An 18,683-nucleotide genomic window follows, 5' to 3' on the forward strand; every position below is an offset into this window, starting at 1 on the left:
TGTGCGCTTATGTGTTGCCACATGTGCTCATGTGGTACGTGTGTCTGATGGGCAAAATCCCCAAGGAATTCATTTCCGATTGGCTTACAGGTAAGTGAGCACCCACATAAACCTGAGCTGGTGAGATAAGCCATTACCCAAAGGCCTTGGTTCACGTGCCTTCAGTACATCTTTGATAAATCAACTGGTTTTAAAGTTGCTGATAAAATAAAACCAAAGACGTCTTCAGAACTGTTCGCACCCATTTCTGCTACCTGCTGGCTGGTCAGGGTTGTGTACCTGTTAGATGTCTGACATCATAAAACCGTAAGTGCACCCCAGAGTGACGTACAGATGACAGTGCCAGGCCGTGCCCCTCCCCCCACCACCCAATCAAGCCCATCGATTTCACTTTTAGGTTTTTCCTTGGCAACAAAACAACTTAAAATGATAACCATGCTTCTCTAATATCACAATTTTCAGAAGTAATCTAGGTTTAATTGTTAAAATAATAGTTAGGGCTGGGAGGGGTCTAAATTCAGTGGTGAGGCCCTGGGTTCAATCCTCAACATCAGAAAAAAACAACAGAAATGGTAGGTAGAGGTAAGTGGGATAAATATTTATAAACTTTTCATGTAATTTGAAGGCTTTTTTTTTTTCATTACTGGAGAACCCCCAGGGCCTTGCTCAAGCTAGGCAAATATTCTACTACTTGAGCACGGCCCCCCATTTGTCTGGATTTCAATACTTCTGGGCTATCCAGAAATTCATGCTCTTCCTACCTGCGCCTCTGGAGTAGCTGGGATTGTGCCAGCACACTTGACTTAATGTCTTAAAGTCATGTTGTAAAAAATAGATAGATATGCAAAACATCTGAGTTAGTTGGTGTTTTTTTGAGACAAGGGTCAAGTCTGGCCTTGAACTCACCAAACACCCCAGGCTGGCTTTAACTCTGCGACCCTGCCTCTGCCAAGTGCTATCAATTGTGGCTTTTTTTTTTTTTTTTTGTGCTATGGGCCTTGAACTGAGGGCCTTAAGATTTCTAGGCAGGTGCTCTACCTTGAGCCACTCCACTAGAGGTTTCTTTTAAAGATTATTCGAAAATGTAAATTTAAGGAAGGGAATAAAAACAAGAAAAAGGGGCTGGGTGCAGTGGCTCATGCCTGTAGTCCTAGCTACTCTGGGGGTGGAGACTGGAAGGATCACGACTTGAGGCCAGCCTGGGCAAAAAGTTTTCAAGACCCTGTCTCAAACAATAAAAAGTTGGGTGTGATGGTGCACGCCTGTCATCTCAGCTATGTAGGAAGCATAAATCGGAGGGTGGAGGTCCAGACTGGCGTGGGAATAAATGTGAGCCCCTATCTCAAAAATAACCTAATTAGGAAGGTCCATGGAATGGCTTACGTTGTAAAGGCCTGGCCTACAAGCTTGAGGCCCTAAATTTAAACAGGACTGCCAAAAAGAAAAAAAGGAAAGGAACCAGAGAGTAGGGGAGGGAGTCACGAAGGAGCCTATGGGGATGTGCTTGTAAGGAAAGGTAAAAAGAAAGAATTTCATGTGAGAAAGAATTTCGTGTGGTCAAATAAAATGTTTTTCTAAAACAGAATGACTGGATCATTTCCAAGATGGGAAAGAAGACTGGGCAAGGTCTGGGCAAATTGCAGTCTCAGCACACAGAGACTTTAGCTCTTACAGAAGGAAGTCTACATGTGATTAAGTAGGCTGCAACTTTAAAAGTTATTTACCGGGTTTCCTAAAAATCAAATGTTAATGCACCGATAAAAAACCAGAATCTAATTCTTTATGTTTAAAGCAACAAGGTTTCTTGAAACAGTGATCTCCCAGTAGAGATTTACTAAGGTTTTTATTTTAAGTCAGAAACTCATTTTCAGAATTCAGCCGTTTTCTGAGCTGTGCTTTTATCTGCTTTAGTTCTCGCTTTGCTGGGAACTCCAGCCAGCTCTGACTCTGCCGTGTCATTTGTAAGCCTGATGCTCAACACGCTTCTTTTGAAGCCCTAGATAACTCGATTCTTTGCTCTTGGTGTCTCCTGATGTCTGTGAATTACTCATGTGGCCAGACACTGTCAGGCGCTGTTCTCTTAACTACTTCTGCCATGAACACTTCCTGACTCTGAAGGCCAGTGCCTTCCCTCAGGTGCCTCCTCCCAGGGGAAGACACCTCACTGCCTGGCCCAGGTAACTGGTCTGGAAACACTGGGTTTGTGTTTTGTCAGGATAGTTTTGTGTATTGTGGTTTCTTTATTTTATTTATTTTTTTTTTGGCAGCACTGGAGTTTGAACTCAGAGCCTCACACTTGTAAGGCAGGTACTCTTACCACTTGAGTCACTCGCCAGCCCTAAATCTTCTTTATATTTATATACATTATTGATGTAATTATTGTAGACATGATGTAGAAGTTTATAGAAGTCTAGTGTCCCAACCATGCTGTCAGGCATGATTAACTTACAATGTATGCAATAAAAATAACCAAATTTCCTTGTGAATGGCTAACCTCTCAGCAAAATTTTAACCATTCTAAATATTTTGTCGTCTGGACTTCTGAGATTTCTCCAAAGGCATTCGGCATCAGATTCACAGAAAACACGTAGCAAGCGCTTTTTTTAATTAGCACGTGTTGATTGTACAAAGAGGCTTCCCAGTGGCATTTCCACATGTCCACGTCTTGTACTTTGATCAGATTTGTGACCAAAGAGCAAAGCGTTTGCTTTTTTTCTTCCTACTTGATTCCTCTAAAATTCAAAATATGTATTTTATTTTTTATGGCAATGTAGGTTTTTATTTTGCATAAACTCAATAAAAATCTGTTTTCTGTAATAGGATACGATAGGAAACATATTTAAAACACATAAAACCAGTGGCTCCAGGGACCCCAGCATCACAGAGAGTGAATAAAACTGTCAGCTCCTCGGGCCCAGGAGCCTCCAGGGACTCCGTACTTTCCACTCTGGGGAAAATGAGACTGTAACCTGGTAAATCACTTTCTTGCTGCAATTATGTAGACAATGCAAACAAATCTGATAAAACTAAATGCATTTCACAAATTGGTGTTTCCTTATCTTTGGGAAAACTAGATTTGAACTTGCTCATTGTTTCCCTGTGGTTTTCTTTCCTACCTCTAGGCTAGACCAGGTCCTAAATTCCTCAAGATCCTCCAACCCAATGCTCTCCCACAGAATCGTTAAGCGGAGACTGCTTTTCCTAAAGCCCTGTCAGCTGAAGCCGGGCAAAGTGAAGTCAATTCCAAGGGATGGTCCCTGTGTCTGACATTTGGGCCACTTCCCACCCCAGTGCCACAACCAGAGACATTGAAAATACAAACCAAATACAATAGAACAAGACTATTCAGAACAAGGCTCTTGTCTCTAAGTTTTTTCTTGCTCATGCCAGTTTTGTTTTGGGTTTTGTTTGTTTGTTTGTTTCTGTTTACAGGATAATGGTGAAGTTAAAATGTCACATGCTGCACCTGGGCTAAGCCCACTGGAGAAATTGAGACCTGGATGCATAAAATAAGAGATACAGGCTCCATGACTACAGCAGGTCTCGCCTACTTTCCCTTGGCATTTGATTTGTCTAGCTGGTGACTTGAAGCCTGGGTTCTTGGTTCAAAACTATCACACAAATCAGCTGGTTATTCTCTTGTTGGTTTGTTTTGTTTTCCCTTTTTAATTATATGTCTGTTCTATGTCAAAATTCTAATATAACTACAACTACCAAAATGATGCTGGACTATTGTTGATAGCTGACTGACTACAGGACAGACAAAATTAAACTTCACAATGGACCTTAGGTCAACTTAACCTGAGAACAACCCCTTGAACCTTTTGTGGTTCAAATGTGGATTTGACTTGACACTGATTCTTAAGTTACCAGTCACTCTTCCTTGCCCTGGGACCAGACCTGACCAGACAAACAACTGGTACAGGTCCATCCCAGCTCCAATGGACAATTAAAACTCAACTAAATGGAGGTGTGGCTCAAGCAGTAGAGTACCTGCTTTTGCAAGCATGGAGCCCTGAGTTCAAAGCCAGTTCCACCAAAAAGAAAAAAAAAAAGAACTGAAAACAAACCTCAACTGTAAGTTGCTGGGCCTAGTAGTACATACTTATAGTTATAGCTACTCAGGAGGCAGCCCAGGAGTTCAAGGCAGCTTGACTCCATTTCAAAAAAACAAACAAATGAAACTCAACTGTAGGATAACTGATCAGTGATTGCTTTTCAGAGAACAATCTTGATCCAAAAGAAGAAATATGAAAGTTGTAAGAATCAAAATAGGGTCACTTTTGTGAAGACTTAATCAAAATAAAAATAAAGCCAAGTCTTATGAAAGAGGGGAATCTCATGGTGTATGCCTGTTGACAAGAACTATGCATAAAATAGTTCTACTCATTCTGTCAGAACCATGACCTTACACAAAGGCTACCACAAACTTACACAAATACTTCAGCAAGGACCCTGCCTAACACCTGCCTGTAAACCTCTTAGTAATCCTCCCAAGGATTACTGCTTCCAAACACTTTATGTAATCCCTATTTCGCCTTCAAAAACCTCTTTTCCTCAACCTCCTTCAATACACATAGCAACACGCTAGCATTCCCAGATGGTTCTCTGGAGAATCTCTGTTATTTAGACAGACACAAGAAACACCCAGGGCTGTGGCAAGCTGCCCACTCACCCACTCTGCAAGAGGCCACCTCTCAGGGGAGGTGCTCTACACCCTGTGCAGAGGCAGTTGTGCCCCAGGGTTCCCCAGCAAAAGAGAGCAGGATCCCCAGGATGTCTGTCCACCTGACTCGCTCTGTCTCCAACCAGCCCCGCAGAGGGCCTGGACCTGAGCTGTCTGGCATGATGCGGGGTGACTACCCCACCCCTTCTTTCCCTGACAGTGTGGGTTTGTCCCTCCTCACCCCGACAGCTGTTTCCCCACAACCATGGTAGGTGCCCTCCTCCTGCTACCTAGTCCTAGCCACACTGGGTCCATTTCTGTGTAGTCTGGGGCCTTTGGTCACCCTGGGCCCACCAGCTACTTAGTGGCCCGTCTCACCCTACCCCCACAGGAGGAGGAAGGAACCCACTATCCAGCCATGTGATCCGCAAGGCCAGGACCAGCTCCCTCATCAGACAGGGACAGAAGGGTGGGCAGGGTGGTACAGATGCAGAAAATCCCTTTATTGGACAAGGCCAGCGGGTCCTTGGCTTCCACGGAGGACAGAGGAGAAGGTCAGGTTCTCAGAGTGGGTGAGAAGCCCACAGTCAGAGGCCCAGGGCCAGTACCCTCGGTGGGAGCTAGGTGGCCAACGGTGATCAGGCCTCGGCCTCGGTGCCGAAAAAGAGAGGGTTAACGAAGTAGCTGTGGCTGGCACTGCTGTCCACCTTCGAGGCTAGGCTGGTCGGCTGCACGGGAGGGGGCGGTGGGGGGGGTCACAGGATCAGAGGACGTTGGAAGCCAAGCCCTGGGGAGACACCCCCCCTCACCCCCCCACCCCCCACCCCGTGCATCTTCCCGCCCTCTCACCAGCTCCTTGTCTGCCAGGTCGAATACTGGGTTGCGGAAACCGAGAGGCATCTCTGTAGGCGCGGCCTCCTCCGGCCTCCTCCACCTGGGGACACGGACAGGTGAGGTCCCCCAGCCGCGCGACCATTCCACTGGCCACATGCCCGGGCCTGCCGCGTACCTGAGCCTCCCGGTGCGGCACAGCAGCAGCAGGGTCCCCAAGAGCGCCAGCAGCACGGCGAACGCCACGCCGCTCGCGAGCCCGGCAAGAGATCGCGGGGCGTCCTGCCCAGCGGTGGAGCTGCCCTCGACCTGCGCGTCCGACTGTCGCAAGGCGGCCGACAGGACCCCGAGGGCCTCGCCTGCAACAGAGGCGGCTCAGTGGTGCGGGCGGGGACCGCAGCACAGCACTGGGCACGGCTGGGGTAGGTCGGGGGATGGAGCGGGGAGGCGCTTACCGTGCTCGGCCACATCAGCCACCAGGGCCTGGGCCAGCCGCTCCGCCCCGCTCGTCCCGGGCTGGGTCTCCGCCAGCACCACCTGGATCTCGGTGTCCGCCCCGCGCAGCTGGGACACGCGTGACACTTTGGACACAGCCACTTGCAGCCCCTGGTTCTGGGGCTGGGGAGAGGGACGGGGTTGGTCCGGGCCTCCGCCTCTGGAGTCCGAGGGGACTTTGGGGGCAGGGACGGAGGTGGACGAGGCGGGTGCGGAGGATGGACACGTTAAGGAGGAAACCGATTGGGACTCCAGGGACCCTGCAGAGGCAGCCGGGATCGGGACGCCCCTGTCCGCTGCCCGCTCCGCCCCCATTACCAGGGCCACGAAGATGTCCAGCAGCCGCGCTCGGTACCGCTCCAGGTCAAATGTGGGACCGTGAGTCAACGACAGGATGGCTCCTGGGACAGAGGGGCCCCAGGGGTCAAAGCCCGATAGGGAAACAGGAGGAGAGCAGGCCGGGGTCAAACAGGAGGGCCCAGCAAGCGGGGCAAGCAGGACTCTCACCGCAGAGGTCGCAGCAGTGGCCCTCAGGCCGGAGGGCGTTGTGGCAAGCGGCAGGGGGACAGCGACCGCCCAGCGGCTGGAGCAGGGCCGCGCAGACCCACGGCAGCGTCTAGGGTGGGGCGCGGAGGTCAGCGCGGGGAAGCCGGGGCAGCCCGCTAAGTGCCCTCTCAGAGCCGGCCAGCGACGGGTCGCGGGCTCAGTCCCGGGGGACCCTCGCTCGATGTCCCCTGACCCCCTGAAGGCCGCGCTCACCTCCGCGTTGCCGCAGATGCAGCCCGACGGGTCGGTGCAGACCTCGGAGTCCAAGCGCAGCGTGCCCGGCCCGTGGAAGCGCAGGCGGCCCGCGGAGGACGTCAGGAAAGCGGCCAGGTCCTCGTCGCGCGTAAACGTCTGCGGGTGATCGGATGGATGACCCCAGAGCCAGCCCAACCAGGACCCGGAGAGCCTCTGAGTGCTCAGGCTAGGAGCAGCGGGAGGGAGCTCACCGCCCAGGCAAAGGTGGCGACACGGGCCCCGAGCCCTCAACCCCGCTCACCTGGCCCAGGGCCGACACGCTGTGGACGCGCGCGGGGTTGGCGCCTGAGCCGAGCTCCACGCGAAAGGAGGCGTTGGGCGGGAAGAGGACGTCGTCGTGGCGGCAGGGCACGCGCTCGGCGTCCACGGAGAAGAGGCCGCGCGCCTCGTCCCCGGAGCGCCACAGGTGCGGGTCAAGCCAGGAGAAGCGGTCGGGATTCCGGAAGACCGTGGGGGCGCCTGCGGGGCGCGCGTGCTTGAGCCACGACCGCCCTGGCCACGCCCCTCAGGGCCCACCAGGCCACGCCCCCACCCCGCCCCCGCCCCCGCGTCCCACCTGAGTTACAGTCCAGGTCCGAGCCGGCGCCTGCCGCGCTGAACCCCGCTCCCGAGGCCAGGACCAGCTCCCCGTCCAGCGGCAGGAGCTACGGGAAGCGCGGGCTGAGCCGGTGCGGCCTGGTGATCCAGGCCCGCTCCGCGCCCCCCCGGGGGAGAACCACACCGTTCCCGCCCACCGCCGCATGACCCTCAAGCGAAGGGTTCCTTCCTGGGTTGCAAAAACGAAATTTTAAAACGTCGAGAAGCCCCTGGGGAGGGCCAGAGAAGGCAGGGAGCATAAGGAGGTGATGGTGGGCCAGGGGAGTTGCCCAGTGCAGGGGCCATGAGGGCCTAACATCATCAGTAGTGGTCCACCCAGGCCCAGCCTCAAGTCCCAACCTGAGGGGATAGGGCTTGCTCTTCTGCCCTTCCCAGAGCCCTACCCCTGCCCAGACACCAACGCTGAGGGGCAGATGCATGCACGGGCCAACTGCACCCACACCTGCAGGTACAGCACTGCCAGGGCACAGGACTGCACACAGATGCCACAGAGGCATACGGGCACAGACACGATGTACCACAAGCACAATAGCACCTCAGGAACAGGGGAGGTATTACAAGAAGGAAGCATCAAACCTATGCATCTTTTTTCTTTTGGCAGTACTGGGCTTTGAACTCAGAGCCTTGCATTTGCTAGGCAGACACTGCCACTTGAGCTGCACCTCTAGCCCTAAACAGAACGCATTGATAAAAAGAAGCAGGGTTTGAGGGTGTGGCTCTATGGCAGAGCACTTTCTTAGCATGTGTGAGGTCCCGCATTCTATTCCAAGAGTCAATAATAATAATAATCATAATAGTAGCAATAATCCAAAGGGAAATATGAGTAAGAGATGAGGACCACAACAGTTGAAAAGACAAGCAGAAGCAGGTGAAATAAATGTCAGGACTGATCCACTGCAAAGCACAGGGACATAAGTGTCCATGTCCAGCTCTGCAGAAGGCAGGGGAGGACGGGGAGACCAGGAGATGAAGGAAGTGGACATCCAAGAGCCAAATTCATATAGGAGCGCTGGGGGAGGAAAGGAAATATTTGAAGACACCATGAAGATAAACTTTGCAAATTTGAAGGCAGTTGGGAAACCTTAAATTGAGTGCCAAAAAGAGGAACTGGAAAACCCACATGTAGACATAAAACCATATGTTTATATCAAAGACAAAGAGAACATTCTAATGGCTTCAGAAGGAAAGAACAGATCACCCAGGAATGGAAAGACAATTCAGATTCAGATTTCTCAGCAAGAACAATGGGCACAAGACAATAGAGCAATGGGTTTTTTGAGACATGGTCTCACTGTGTAGCCCAGGCTGTCCTCAAACCGGAAATCCTCCAGCTTCAACCCCCCAGATGCTGGGATTACAGGTGTGTACCACTACACCCAGTTTAGGAAAAGAACTTTCAATTTGGAATTTTGTATACAGTCAAACTGACATTCAAATTCAAGGGTAAAATAAAAATACCCTTAAGCCTAAAATGGTAGGGAATTATGCTCCACAAAGACCTGCCCTGCACGGGGCTCAGAAGAGTGAGAACTCTAGCTGCTGAGATCAGGAGGATCGAAGTTTGAGGCCAGTCCAAGAAAATAGCTCTTGAGACCCCATCTCCAAAATAACTAAAGTAAAATGGACTGGAGGTGTGGCTCAGGTGGTAGAGTGCCCGCTTTGCAAGTGCGAAGCCCTGAGTTCAAACCCCAGTCTCACGGAAAAGAAAAAAGAAAAAAAAAAGGGTCACAAAAAGCAGTAGAGAATTGAATAAATTAGTGGATAATTTACTAGACTTGTAATTAGTTCATCTTTTTTTTTTTTCAGTACTGGGGATTGAACCCAGGGCCTCATGCTTTCTGCTTTACCACTTGAGCCATGCTAAGCATGGCTTTTATTTTTTGTTTTGTTTTTATTTTATAAAATCCCAAGTATCTGGGATTACAGGCATGTCTACCACCGCCAAACCCCAAATGTTCTTCCAGTGAGGGTACTAAACATCCAGCCAACAATTTCTTCTCATAGAAGTTGCTATGGAAAACAGAAAAAATAAATAAATAAAGAGTGAAAATTGTCACCCCATTCTATGAAGCCAGCGTAATTTTGATTTCAAGGTTGAATTGAATGAAGAACAAGATAAGAAAAACACAGGTCCATTTAGCTTATAAATGCGGATGCAAAAAATCCTAAATAAAATATTAGTTTAACTAGAGCCAACCATGTGTTTTACAAATACTGTGTGACACCAAGAGTGAGTCTGGCTGCAGTCCACAGTCCAGAGGTGATGAAGTCCCACTGTGGGTTCACCCATGGTAGCCAAGAAGTCACCACTCTCTTTTAGGATGTTGACAGTGGGGGTGGGGGGCTCTGGGAGTGTGGGGGGGTCATACGGAAACTACCTTCCTCTCAGTTTTGCTCTGAACCTAAAACTACTCTAAGAAAAAGTCTTTAAATACTTAAACTTGATTTAAAAAACAGATAGTGACCGAGTGGACATCAGGTCCCAAGAATGCAGGAAGGGAGGAATGGGGACCATTTCGACCCCCAGGGGAGCTCCAGCAAAAGGTGGTAGAGTCCAAGGCCAGCAAGCTCAATACATTAGGACTGGGAGGCACCATGCCCTGCCCCACAGGAGAGGACTAAGAGGACACCGATCTTTCTAGGAGAGCTGGTCCTCGGGAAGGGAGGACCTTGCATTTCAATCCACGTAGCAAAAAGACACCAAAAATGTTTGATGACCTATTTATGTTGTTTTTAAAGCTGCTAGCTTTAGTAACTGAATTTCCACAATAGTCTAAAGTTTATGTGCTCCAGACCTACAGCCAACATCAACCGCAGTGGAGAAAAGCGTAGTGCTTTCACTTCACAGGGAAATGAGACAAGGATGCCCACTTCCATGGCTTACTTATCACAGAAGCAAGAAATGAAAGGAGTTAGGATTTGAAGGCAAGAGGAACAACTGTCATCACCTGCAAAAATAACCAACCAGAAAGCTGGGCATGATGGTGCATGTCTGTAATACCAGCACATGGGAGGTTGAGGTAGAAGGATCATGAGTTCGAGGTCAGCCTTGGCTATGTAGTAAGACCCTGCCTCAAAAAAACCAAAACCAAAACCCAACTATAATTTTTAAATACAGGGTACTAATCACGATAGAAACCAAACTTTGAAAGTACTTATGAACCCATCAGTCCTACCCAGGACCTCTACGGGGGACATTTTAAGACTGTGAAAGGATAGGGATGAGCAGAAATGTTTGGAGAGGCACTGTGTTCTCCAGCCAGTGACGATGCTATAAATTCCAGGGCCTTGGCGGAGGTGGCAGCTTGGTGGACCTGTTCTACAACCTCTCTGCAATAACCACATCCACAGAGATCCTTGTGACAGAACAGTGAGGGGCTGACGTTCCCAGTGGATTCCAAGATGGTCCACAGAGGTACAGTCAGAACATGGGGCTGGAAGAAGAGAACGCTCAGACCCACTTCTGCCCCAACAGTCAATGAACCAAAACCACAATGCCACAGGCCAAGGGAAGGGGGTGGTGGTGTGGGAGAGGAGGCTGGAACTGGACTCATTCCAAGGGCAAAATAAAGCAGGGCCCCTAGCTGGTGCCACAGGTGGCAAAACTGTGACTTGATGGGTATCATATAGTTGCTGGCCATTTGTGACTGAGGAGCAGAGAAAGGATTGTGCGTGTGTGTGCGTGTGCGTGTGTCACTACTGGGGATCGAACTCAAGGCCTTGCTCTTCTGCCTCTTGACCCTCTCCCCTCCCCAGTCCTTTGCTTGTAGGTTTACAGGTAGGGTCTCTCTCAGAGAGACGCCCTGGGGCGTCCTGCTTGCAAAGCAGGCGCTCTACCACTTTGAACCACACCTCCAGTCCATTTTTGCTCTGGTTATTTTCGAGGAGTCTCAAGAACTATTTGCCTCACTGGTCTATCACGTCTATCCCGATAGGCCATCGGCGCCCTGCCAGAAGGATTTCTTAAAGCACCAAGAACACAATCCTAAAACAGCGGGGTTTGTGTTTGGAAGATTAAAATGAGTTTTGTTCGCGCAGGGCACGGCAGGCCAAGTTCGCAGTGAGAAGACACTGCAACAGGCTGGGTGGAAATAGGAGATCCCGCCACCAGCAACCAGCAGGGCAAACGGCGGAGGGGAGGTGAAGGGAAGGGGAGGTAAGGAAAAGAAAAACTCCAGGGGAGGAACTCCAAAGCAGAGAAACACAACTTAAAACGCTGAAACACCTGCGCCACAACACGACGTAGGTGGCCAAAGCTGAGAGCTGGGGTCTTGAGGGAGGACCCCAGAGAGCTGAGGTCCTGAGGGTCCTGGGATCCCTGGGCACCAAGTCCTGGAGGGCGGGGAGGTGGGGACCCGCGGACTGTGGGCGCTGGGGACGAATGGAGGGACCCATACACGTGTGAGCGCTGCACCAATGGCTGGATAACGAGGAATCGTTAAGTTCCCCACGCTCTTCCAAGAGGGGTCATCTAAGTAGCCCAGGCCCAGGCGTCCACCTCCAACCTGACTCCTCCGCCGCGGGTCTCCTCCCAGCTCCGGCGCCCCTCCGGCTGAGGACGCTGCTGCCAGGCTGCCAGGGCTGGGTGCAAGTGCCAAGGCCGCAAGTGCAGCGCTGGCCTTAGAGGACCGAGGTGTCTCCCGCAAGGCCCACCACCCAGGGACTCTCCGAGCTACGCTGCTTCTTTGAAAACCAAAAGTCAAGCCAGGCTTGGTGGCTCAGGACTGCAATCCTAGCTACTCAGGAGGCAAAGATAGGGAGGATCGAAGCTCGAGGCCAGCTGGGCGAAAAGCTCAAGGAAACCCCATCTTAACCAATAAAAGCTGGGCGCGGTGGTGCGCGCCTGTCATCCCAAGCTATGCGGTCACGTGAGACCCTATTCGAAAAATAAAACACAAGGGAGAGAGGCTCAAGTGGTTGAGTGTCTGCCTACCAAGACCTCCAAGAAAAAAAGAGAACCCAAAGTCAGTAAGGGTGGCTTGGTGGTAGCTCAGCGTGCCTCCAGCACTGGGTTCCATCCCCCACAAAAGTACCCACCTGCCCTTCAAGAGGAAGTCAGGCCTGTGGCTCAGATCCTGCATCTGGGCAGAAGAGATCAAGGCCAATCGGGCACCGACCCCCCAATGGCAGCGCAGCGACAGCCCCCAGCATCCCGAGCCAGTCCCTCTCCCACGCTCTGGGGTGAGGCTCATTCCCGCAGGACCAGGACCCAGCCTGGGAGGTGGCAGCTCTGTGGAGGGTGTGAGTTCACCACGAATGCGCGTGGAGGTTCCTGGAACCTGGACAGTGATGTTGTGAGTAGGGGTCGCCCTTTCAGTAAGGGGTAAGGTTTTCACCTGCAGGCCGCACTGTGGGTCACTCCTATTCATCTCTCCTGTGCCTTCGCGTGCAGTGTCCTAGACACTGACCACGAAACATTACTGTTCTTTTGACTGTTTCCTAACCATTTAAAAATGTGAAAATCGGGGGACGGGGGCGTGGCTCAAGTGGTAGAGCGCCTGCCTTGCAAGCTCAAGACCCTGGGTTCAAACCCCAGTGCCACAAGAAAAAATGTAAAACTCATTCTTAGCTCCAACCACAGGGACTGCTTTGGCCAGTTCCTTGCTCACACATCGGGTGTCTTTCTCACGGGCTTTACCAGAGCCTTTCAGTGCATGGTGAAGCTCCAGGCACATGGAGGATGCAGAAATCCCCAAATTTAACTTTCTTTGGAACATCAGATTAAGAAAAAGGCCCCAGGGTCCTAATGGTGGCTTTCAGGCACCGGGACAGGGAAGTGCTGGGAAGGGACGAAGAGCGGGGTTTCCCCATAGCAAGCCTTACGGAAGACAGACCTGGGGTGGGGGGTGGGGGCGGGACCCGGCCATTGGCAGATGGGCAGTGCAGACGGGGAGCGCCGTCCCGCCCTCTCCCGGGACACAGCCTGGCGGGACCCCCGGGACCACGGGCCCACTCCTGCGGGGACCCAAAGCCAGGCCTGCACCGCCGCCCGGGCCGCCGCAGCCCGAGCCTCACTTACCATGTCCGAGATGGCGTGACTCTCCCGCACCAGGACTGACACCATCTGCAGGAAGAAGTGGCGTCAGCACACGTGGCAGGCGGAGCCCCCTCCCCCAGTCCGGACCTCTCCTGGCACCTTGTCCGCGGGGAACCGGACAGCGTCTCCCGCGCACGGGGTCCGGTTCTGGCTCCAGTTGGTGGCGGTATCGAAGTCGGTGTTGGGGACCCAGACTTTGTAGGCGGCCTGGGTGAGCGCTGAGGAAAGGAGTGCCGGCTTCCCTCAGGGAGGACCACAGCCCGGACGCAGACAGGGTCCCCACGGCGGCCCTGACCTGCCGACTCCTGCTTGACCTGCAGAGCCCGCTCACACGGGCCCCACTATGGGACGCTGGTCCAGGTCGTCTCCCCACCCCGCCCCCAGTTTGCCTAGTTGGAGCAGAGAGTGCCGTCCGTCAAGGACAATTTCAACCAGGGGACGGGGCAGCTCAGACCTCCTGACCGTCTTGGGGTCAGGAGGGTTTCCCAGAGGAGTCCGATCAGGGCCGGAAAGAGCTTTGGCAGGAAGCGCACCCCAGGGAGCAAAGGAGAAGGGCTGGGAGGCCAACAGGGACTGAGCTGCCGTTTTTAAAGCTCCTGGCCGCGGGATGGGGAGACTGAGGCAGGCAGCGAGCCCCGCGCTCACACGCGCGCGGTGGCACACGAGCGCAGGGGCGGCGCTCGGCTCCCACACGGTTCCGCCGGACCCCGGTCCCAGCCCGCTCCCCGGCGAGGGTCTGAGGGACCCGGTGCCGCGCGTCCCAGGCCTACCGCAGAGCTGCAGCCACAGCAGGAGCTGGCCCAGCGTGCCCATCTCGCCTAGATCCGATCCGATCCGATCCGATCCGATCCGCCCCGTGCGCCGCCCCAGGTGGAGACTTTGTCCCGCCGGACCCACGTGACCCGGCGGAGTTGGGCGGGGGGCGCCCCGCGTTACACATTTACCTCCTGACCCGCCCCGCCGACTCCGAGGCACCTTCTCAGGTCCTTCCGGCGCTGAGGACCCCAGGTGCCCAGGAAGAGGGGGTGAAAGACTGACTGCCCTGTGAGCTGGGTGTGGCGATGGCAGACAGCCCCCTTCCTTGTCCCCTACTGCGGGCCTGAACCTGGCCCGCTCATCCACTGAGGTCGGGCGTCCTCAATGCAGGCCCCTCCTGCCTCCAGACCCCGTGGGTTGCGGACACTAGTGGGATGCTGGCAGGAGGAGAGTGGATGGAGGCTATGAGTGGTCTACATGCTGGATTGTGGGCGGCCAGACATCAGTGGATGAATGGTGGAAGAGGGAGACTGAGCAGTGAGTGGCCAGCTGATGGACAAACCGATGCGGGGTGGGGGGGCCGTTAGTGACCAATGGCTGATGGTGGATGGATAGTGAGAGGTGGAGGGTGGATGTTGCTGTGTTGGCAGGTGGATGACAAAAGGATGGGGGATGGCCACTGAGAAAAATGAATGGAGGTGACAGGGATGGTGGAGGGTGGTGAGTGGCTCCTGGAGGGTAGGTGTGGAATGGCTGACGGTATTGCCAGTGATTGTGGAAAGATGGTACATGGCATCTGGATGGAGAATGGTGGGAGGGGTGGAGGTGAACATGTGAACAGTTGCTGGGTGCATGGATGGAAATGGATGACTGGACTGAGGGCGGGTGGATGGGTGAGTAGTGAATAAATGATCCGTGAATGGATAATGACTGGATGAAAATGAGTGAGTGGCTAGAAGATGATAGTGGCCAGGCCTTGGTTGAGTATGGGGTAGGTGGAGAGATGGGTCGGGGTACATGGGTGTGTTAATCGGGTGGAGGGATGCTTGGATATCTGCAACATGCACACAGGGAAGCCTGGATGGAGGGTGGAGGATGGATGTGTAGATGACGGGAGGCAGTGAGGGGAAGGTGGTAGAGGGGTGTGACAATGTATGTGGCATTTGGATGTGTGCGGGAGGGCCACTGAAGGAAGAAATACTTGGCCTAAGGCCCTCCATCGTGAGTCATCCTTCTCTCTGCTGCATCCCCACACCTCACCTGCAGACCTCCCGCCCCGCCCTTAGCCTCCAGTACTTGCAAGGAGGGAGATGCTGGCTGCTAAGGGTGCTCTGGCCTCTTTTATGCACAGGTTGGGCCCTGACTTCTCTGAGTAGGAAGGAGGAAGCCCAGCCCATGGCCACCCTTTATCCTAGTGGGGTTGCCTTCAAGCTGGACAACTGCTGTCTGTGGTCCCGCAGTTCCAGGACTGCTAGAGGGGAGGTCCGGCCCTTCCTGCTGGCTCACAGGCAGCTCCATCTTCATGCTGTAGCCTCAGTCAGAAACAAAGGAGATGTTTGGGGTCACAAGACAGTGGGCGTGGCCACTGTCTTGCTTCTTGTTGGGAAGGAGGAAGTTTTATGGACTGGGCTCTGGCTTGTCATGGCAGAGAGCTGTTTGGGCTGAGGCAGGTCCACCCCTGAGGCCTGGCCAGAGGCTGTAGCGCCTCCTGACTGGCACTGAGGGCTGGTGGGTCCAGAAGATTAGAGGAGTGGATGGCTGGTGCTTGGGGAAATGGAACCTGCTTCCATTTCCACTACTTCCCACCTGCGCTGTGTGGGGAGGGCAGTGAGGACACTTGGACAGTCAAGAAGGCTTCCTGGAAGAGGCAGTATTAAAGTGAGGCAGGAAGGACGAGGTCACAGCTGCAGCACAGTGCGGGAGGAATGGCTGCCACCAGCCATAGGTACTATGCGTTTACACAAGGTTCTCGGCTGCACACAGGTGCCCTGGCACGAGCACAAGCCTTATAAATTGGCCAGGACCCCAGTGAAAAGGCTGAGAAATGCAAAACCCTAAAGAATGAACTCTAGTAATTCTCTAGTAATTAGGAACATTCATGGCATGGCTGCTTCAGGTAAGGCTGGATCCAGAGGGTAGGTGGTGGCTGTTAGGCTGTCTTTCTGTCTTGCTGCTGGTCTGTTTTGACTTGGCCACCCTCCTGAGTTGGTTTGCTTATGTGCAAAGCCTTCTCCCCTAGTTGGCCTGAGAGCAGGATTCACCACCTTCCTGACTGGGCTATTCCAGTAACACCTCCTCAAGGTCTTCAGCGGGTTCTTATTACCAACTTTGCACCAATTGCTATAGCTGGGTTGCCCTGCTGCCTGGCCACTGAAGCTTATGGCCCACCCCTGAAGTGAGGGGCAGCATGAGTGACAGCCCTACTACCCACACGGGCTGGGGGAGGGGAGGGGCAACTGGCTTCTGACGTGTGCAGAGCAAGAGCCAGGGAAGGCTCTGAGGCAGAGGCATGAGGGGGGCTTCAAGGAATGAGGTGGTTAGGGAGGAGAATGAAGGAAGAGGAAGTGTAGGTGCGGCCAAGGTATATTGTTGGTGGTGGTTGGAGGTCCTGAGAACCTGGGAGGGGGTGAACCTAGAGAGTCTCCACTGGCTCCAATGGGCATGGACTGGTTACACCTGTCCTGGGTTCAAATGCTGTCTGAGGCCACACAATTCACTTTCCCTCTGTGTTCCATCCCTTAACCTGCAAAGTGGGTAGTAATGTCCCCCTCACAGGGCACATGTCCCCCTCACAGGGCACAGGACCATATGCCTCTTTTTCTACTGTAGGGAGGGGATGCTTTCTCCGTCTGCAGGCAGTGAAAGAGGATGACATAAGGCCACAGGTCTCTGGATCAAGGGGGAGCCAATGGCTGGAGGTCAGGAGTGCTTATTTGGACTGATGCACTCTGTCCCTTCTTGGGCAGGGTCCCAGCAAGGCTGGCTGGGCCAGGACCTGGGAGTGGATGTAACAAAGGTCATTGCTGGGGCAGAGTTCGAGGCAGTCTGTGGCTGGAAAGAGCACTGATGTCCCAGTGAGCTGCTGCTCTAGAGCGGGTCTCCATGGTGGGGCTTCACAGCATGGGCACAGCAGCACTCAGGACTCCAGAGCCTGAATCAGCTCCGTGCCTGGGCCCCAAGTTCCATGGGGGAGGTGGACACAGGTGTCCCAGCCACTGTGTGCCCCACTCCAGGGGGGCTATTGGTGCTCAGCACCCTCTGAGCTGAAGCAGCTCAGGCCAGAGGCACAGGGCCCAACAGTCACTGGTCACCACAGGGTGTTCCTCCTTGCCCATCGCAGCAGGTTCTGACACTGGCCTCACTTGGAGGTGCCAGTATGCACGAGCACACACACTGTTCACCCTGCCGCTGACCCCCAGGTGCCAGCCCTCTCCCAGCCCCACCCTCAGATCCGGCTTACAAGCTCTGTAGCTACACCCTCTGTGGCCAACCCTGGGAAGTCCTGTGGAGGAAGGGTCAGGGGCAGTGCAGTCAGTCATCTTTCCATCTTTAAATCATGCAGCTTGGGCCCAGGCTGGACCCCCAAATGGCACCACAGCATTGGCAGGATCCAGGCTCTCCTGGCCTTCCTGTCTGGGGTGACCTGCTGCTGCAGAGTCAGAGCAGGACAAGGATGGCAGCTCTCCTGCTAGATAATACAACTATTTCCAGAAAAGTGGGAACACTGGGTTTCATAGTTTGGGATTCCATCTTTCACCTGTTTGATTCTAGAATGTTCTAGCAGTGTGTCTCACAGAGCAGGTGAGCAAATCCAAGCTCTGCTGTAAGCTGCAGTGTCCTGGGCCTGAGCTCCAGTTCTGATGTTCCTCTCCAGACCTCATGATGCTTATTTAAAATGGACCCTTGAGAACAGCAGCCTGTGGCAAGGCATAGCTGGCTTCTGGTCTAGGCACCTTGCCTGCTCTGGTGTAGGAGACATGTCAGCTTCCGTATGCAGAGGCTCTTGAGTGCACCACACCTGTGACCTCCCAGGCTCCACACAAACTCCTAGTTCATTCTCTGACTCTTCAGTCCTTGGGTTCAATGGCCTGTCCTGTGTCCTGTTGTCCCTGGGCCTGAGGGAGGCAGGCCAGTGTCACAAGGCAGCCTGCCTCCTTTCCAGGCTTGGGCCAGGACCCAAAACCCATTATCAGAGCTGCACCTGTCCCCAGTAAGCAAACATAGGCTAGATGCAGCTCCTCCTGTCCCCTGCAGGACTGGTCTGGGTTCTGGCTGGGGGCAGTACACCAGTAGCCCTGGGAGGAGTGGCTGAGAACCCATTTCTCACCTGGCCTTTACTAACTGCTGGACAGCTTTCATGACTTGCCAGAGCCCGGTCTGAAGCTGCTCTGCAGTATCCCCATTGACCATGGGGTTACTGCCACTTCCTCTCTTGGAGGGCTCAGAGAATGACTCCCTGGAGGGTAAAAGAGAAGGATCTCATTTCTGAAGTCCTGGCTG

The 18,683-nt window shown here is 53.4% G+C and overlaps 1 protein-coding gene across 1 annotated transcript; it reads right to left on the reverse strand.

Annotated features, from left to right (window-relative positions):
* Nucleotides 1-5,148: 5,148 nt before the first annotated feature.
* On the reverse strand, nucleotides 5,149-14,355 carry Amn (amnion associated transmembrane protein). The gene is made up of 12 exons (XM_020167362.2): nucleotides 14,198-14,355; nucleotides 13,527-13,645; nucleotides 13,410-13,454; nucleotides 7,350-7,437; nucleotides 7,035-7,252; nucleotides 6,752-6,889; nucleotides 6,500-6,608; nucleotides 6,311-6,393; nucleotides 5,953-6,115; nucleotides 5,676-5,856; nucleotides 5,516-5,600; nucleotides 5,149-5,394 (listed from the first exon to the last, which is right to left on the reverse strand). Exons 1-12 carry the CDS (start codon nucleotides 14,238-14,240, stop codon nucleotides 5,305-5,307), a joined length of 1,362 nt encoding a protein of 453 aa, XP_020022951.2. The 5' UTR covers nucleotides 14,241-14,355; the 3' UTR covers nucleotides 5,149-5,304.
* Between the last annotated feature and the right edge of the window lie 4,328 nt (nucleotides 14,356-18,683).

This window comes from Castor canadensis, chromosome 3 (genome assembly GCF_047511655.1).
Source record: "Castor canadensis chromosome 3, mCasCan1.hap1v2, whole genome shotgun sequence".
In the NCBI taxonomy this organism is placed as follows: Eukaryota; Metazoa; Chordata; class Mammalia; order Rodentia; family Castoridae; genus Castor; species Castor canadensis.

What these genes read in the sequence shown, in the direction of transcription:
- Amn (XM_020167362.2), bottom strand. Translation starts at nt 14,240, where the DNA reads ATGGGCACGCTGGGCCAGCTCCTGCTGTGGCTGCAGCTCTGCG. An exon ending in GCTGTGGCTGCAGCTCTGCG is followed by an intron (nt 13,646 to 14,197) that starts GTAGGCCTGGGA and finishes TCCTTTCCTCAG; the next exon opens with CGCTCACCCAGGCCGCCTAC. An exon ending in GGACCTGGACTGTAACTCAG is followed by an intron (nt 7,253 to 7,349) that starts GTGGGACGCGGG and finishes CGCGCCCCGCAG; the next exon opens with GCGCCCCCACGGTCTTCCGG.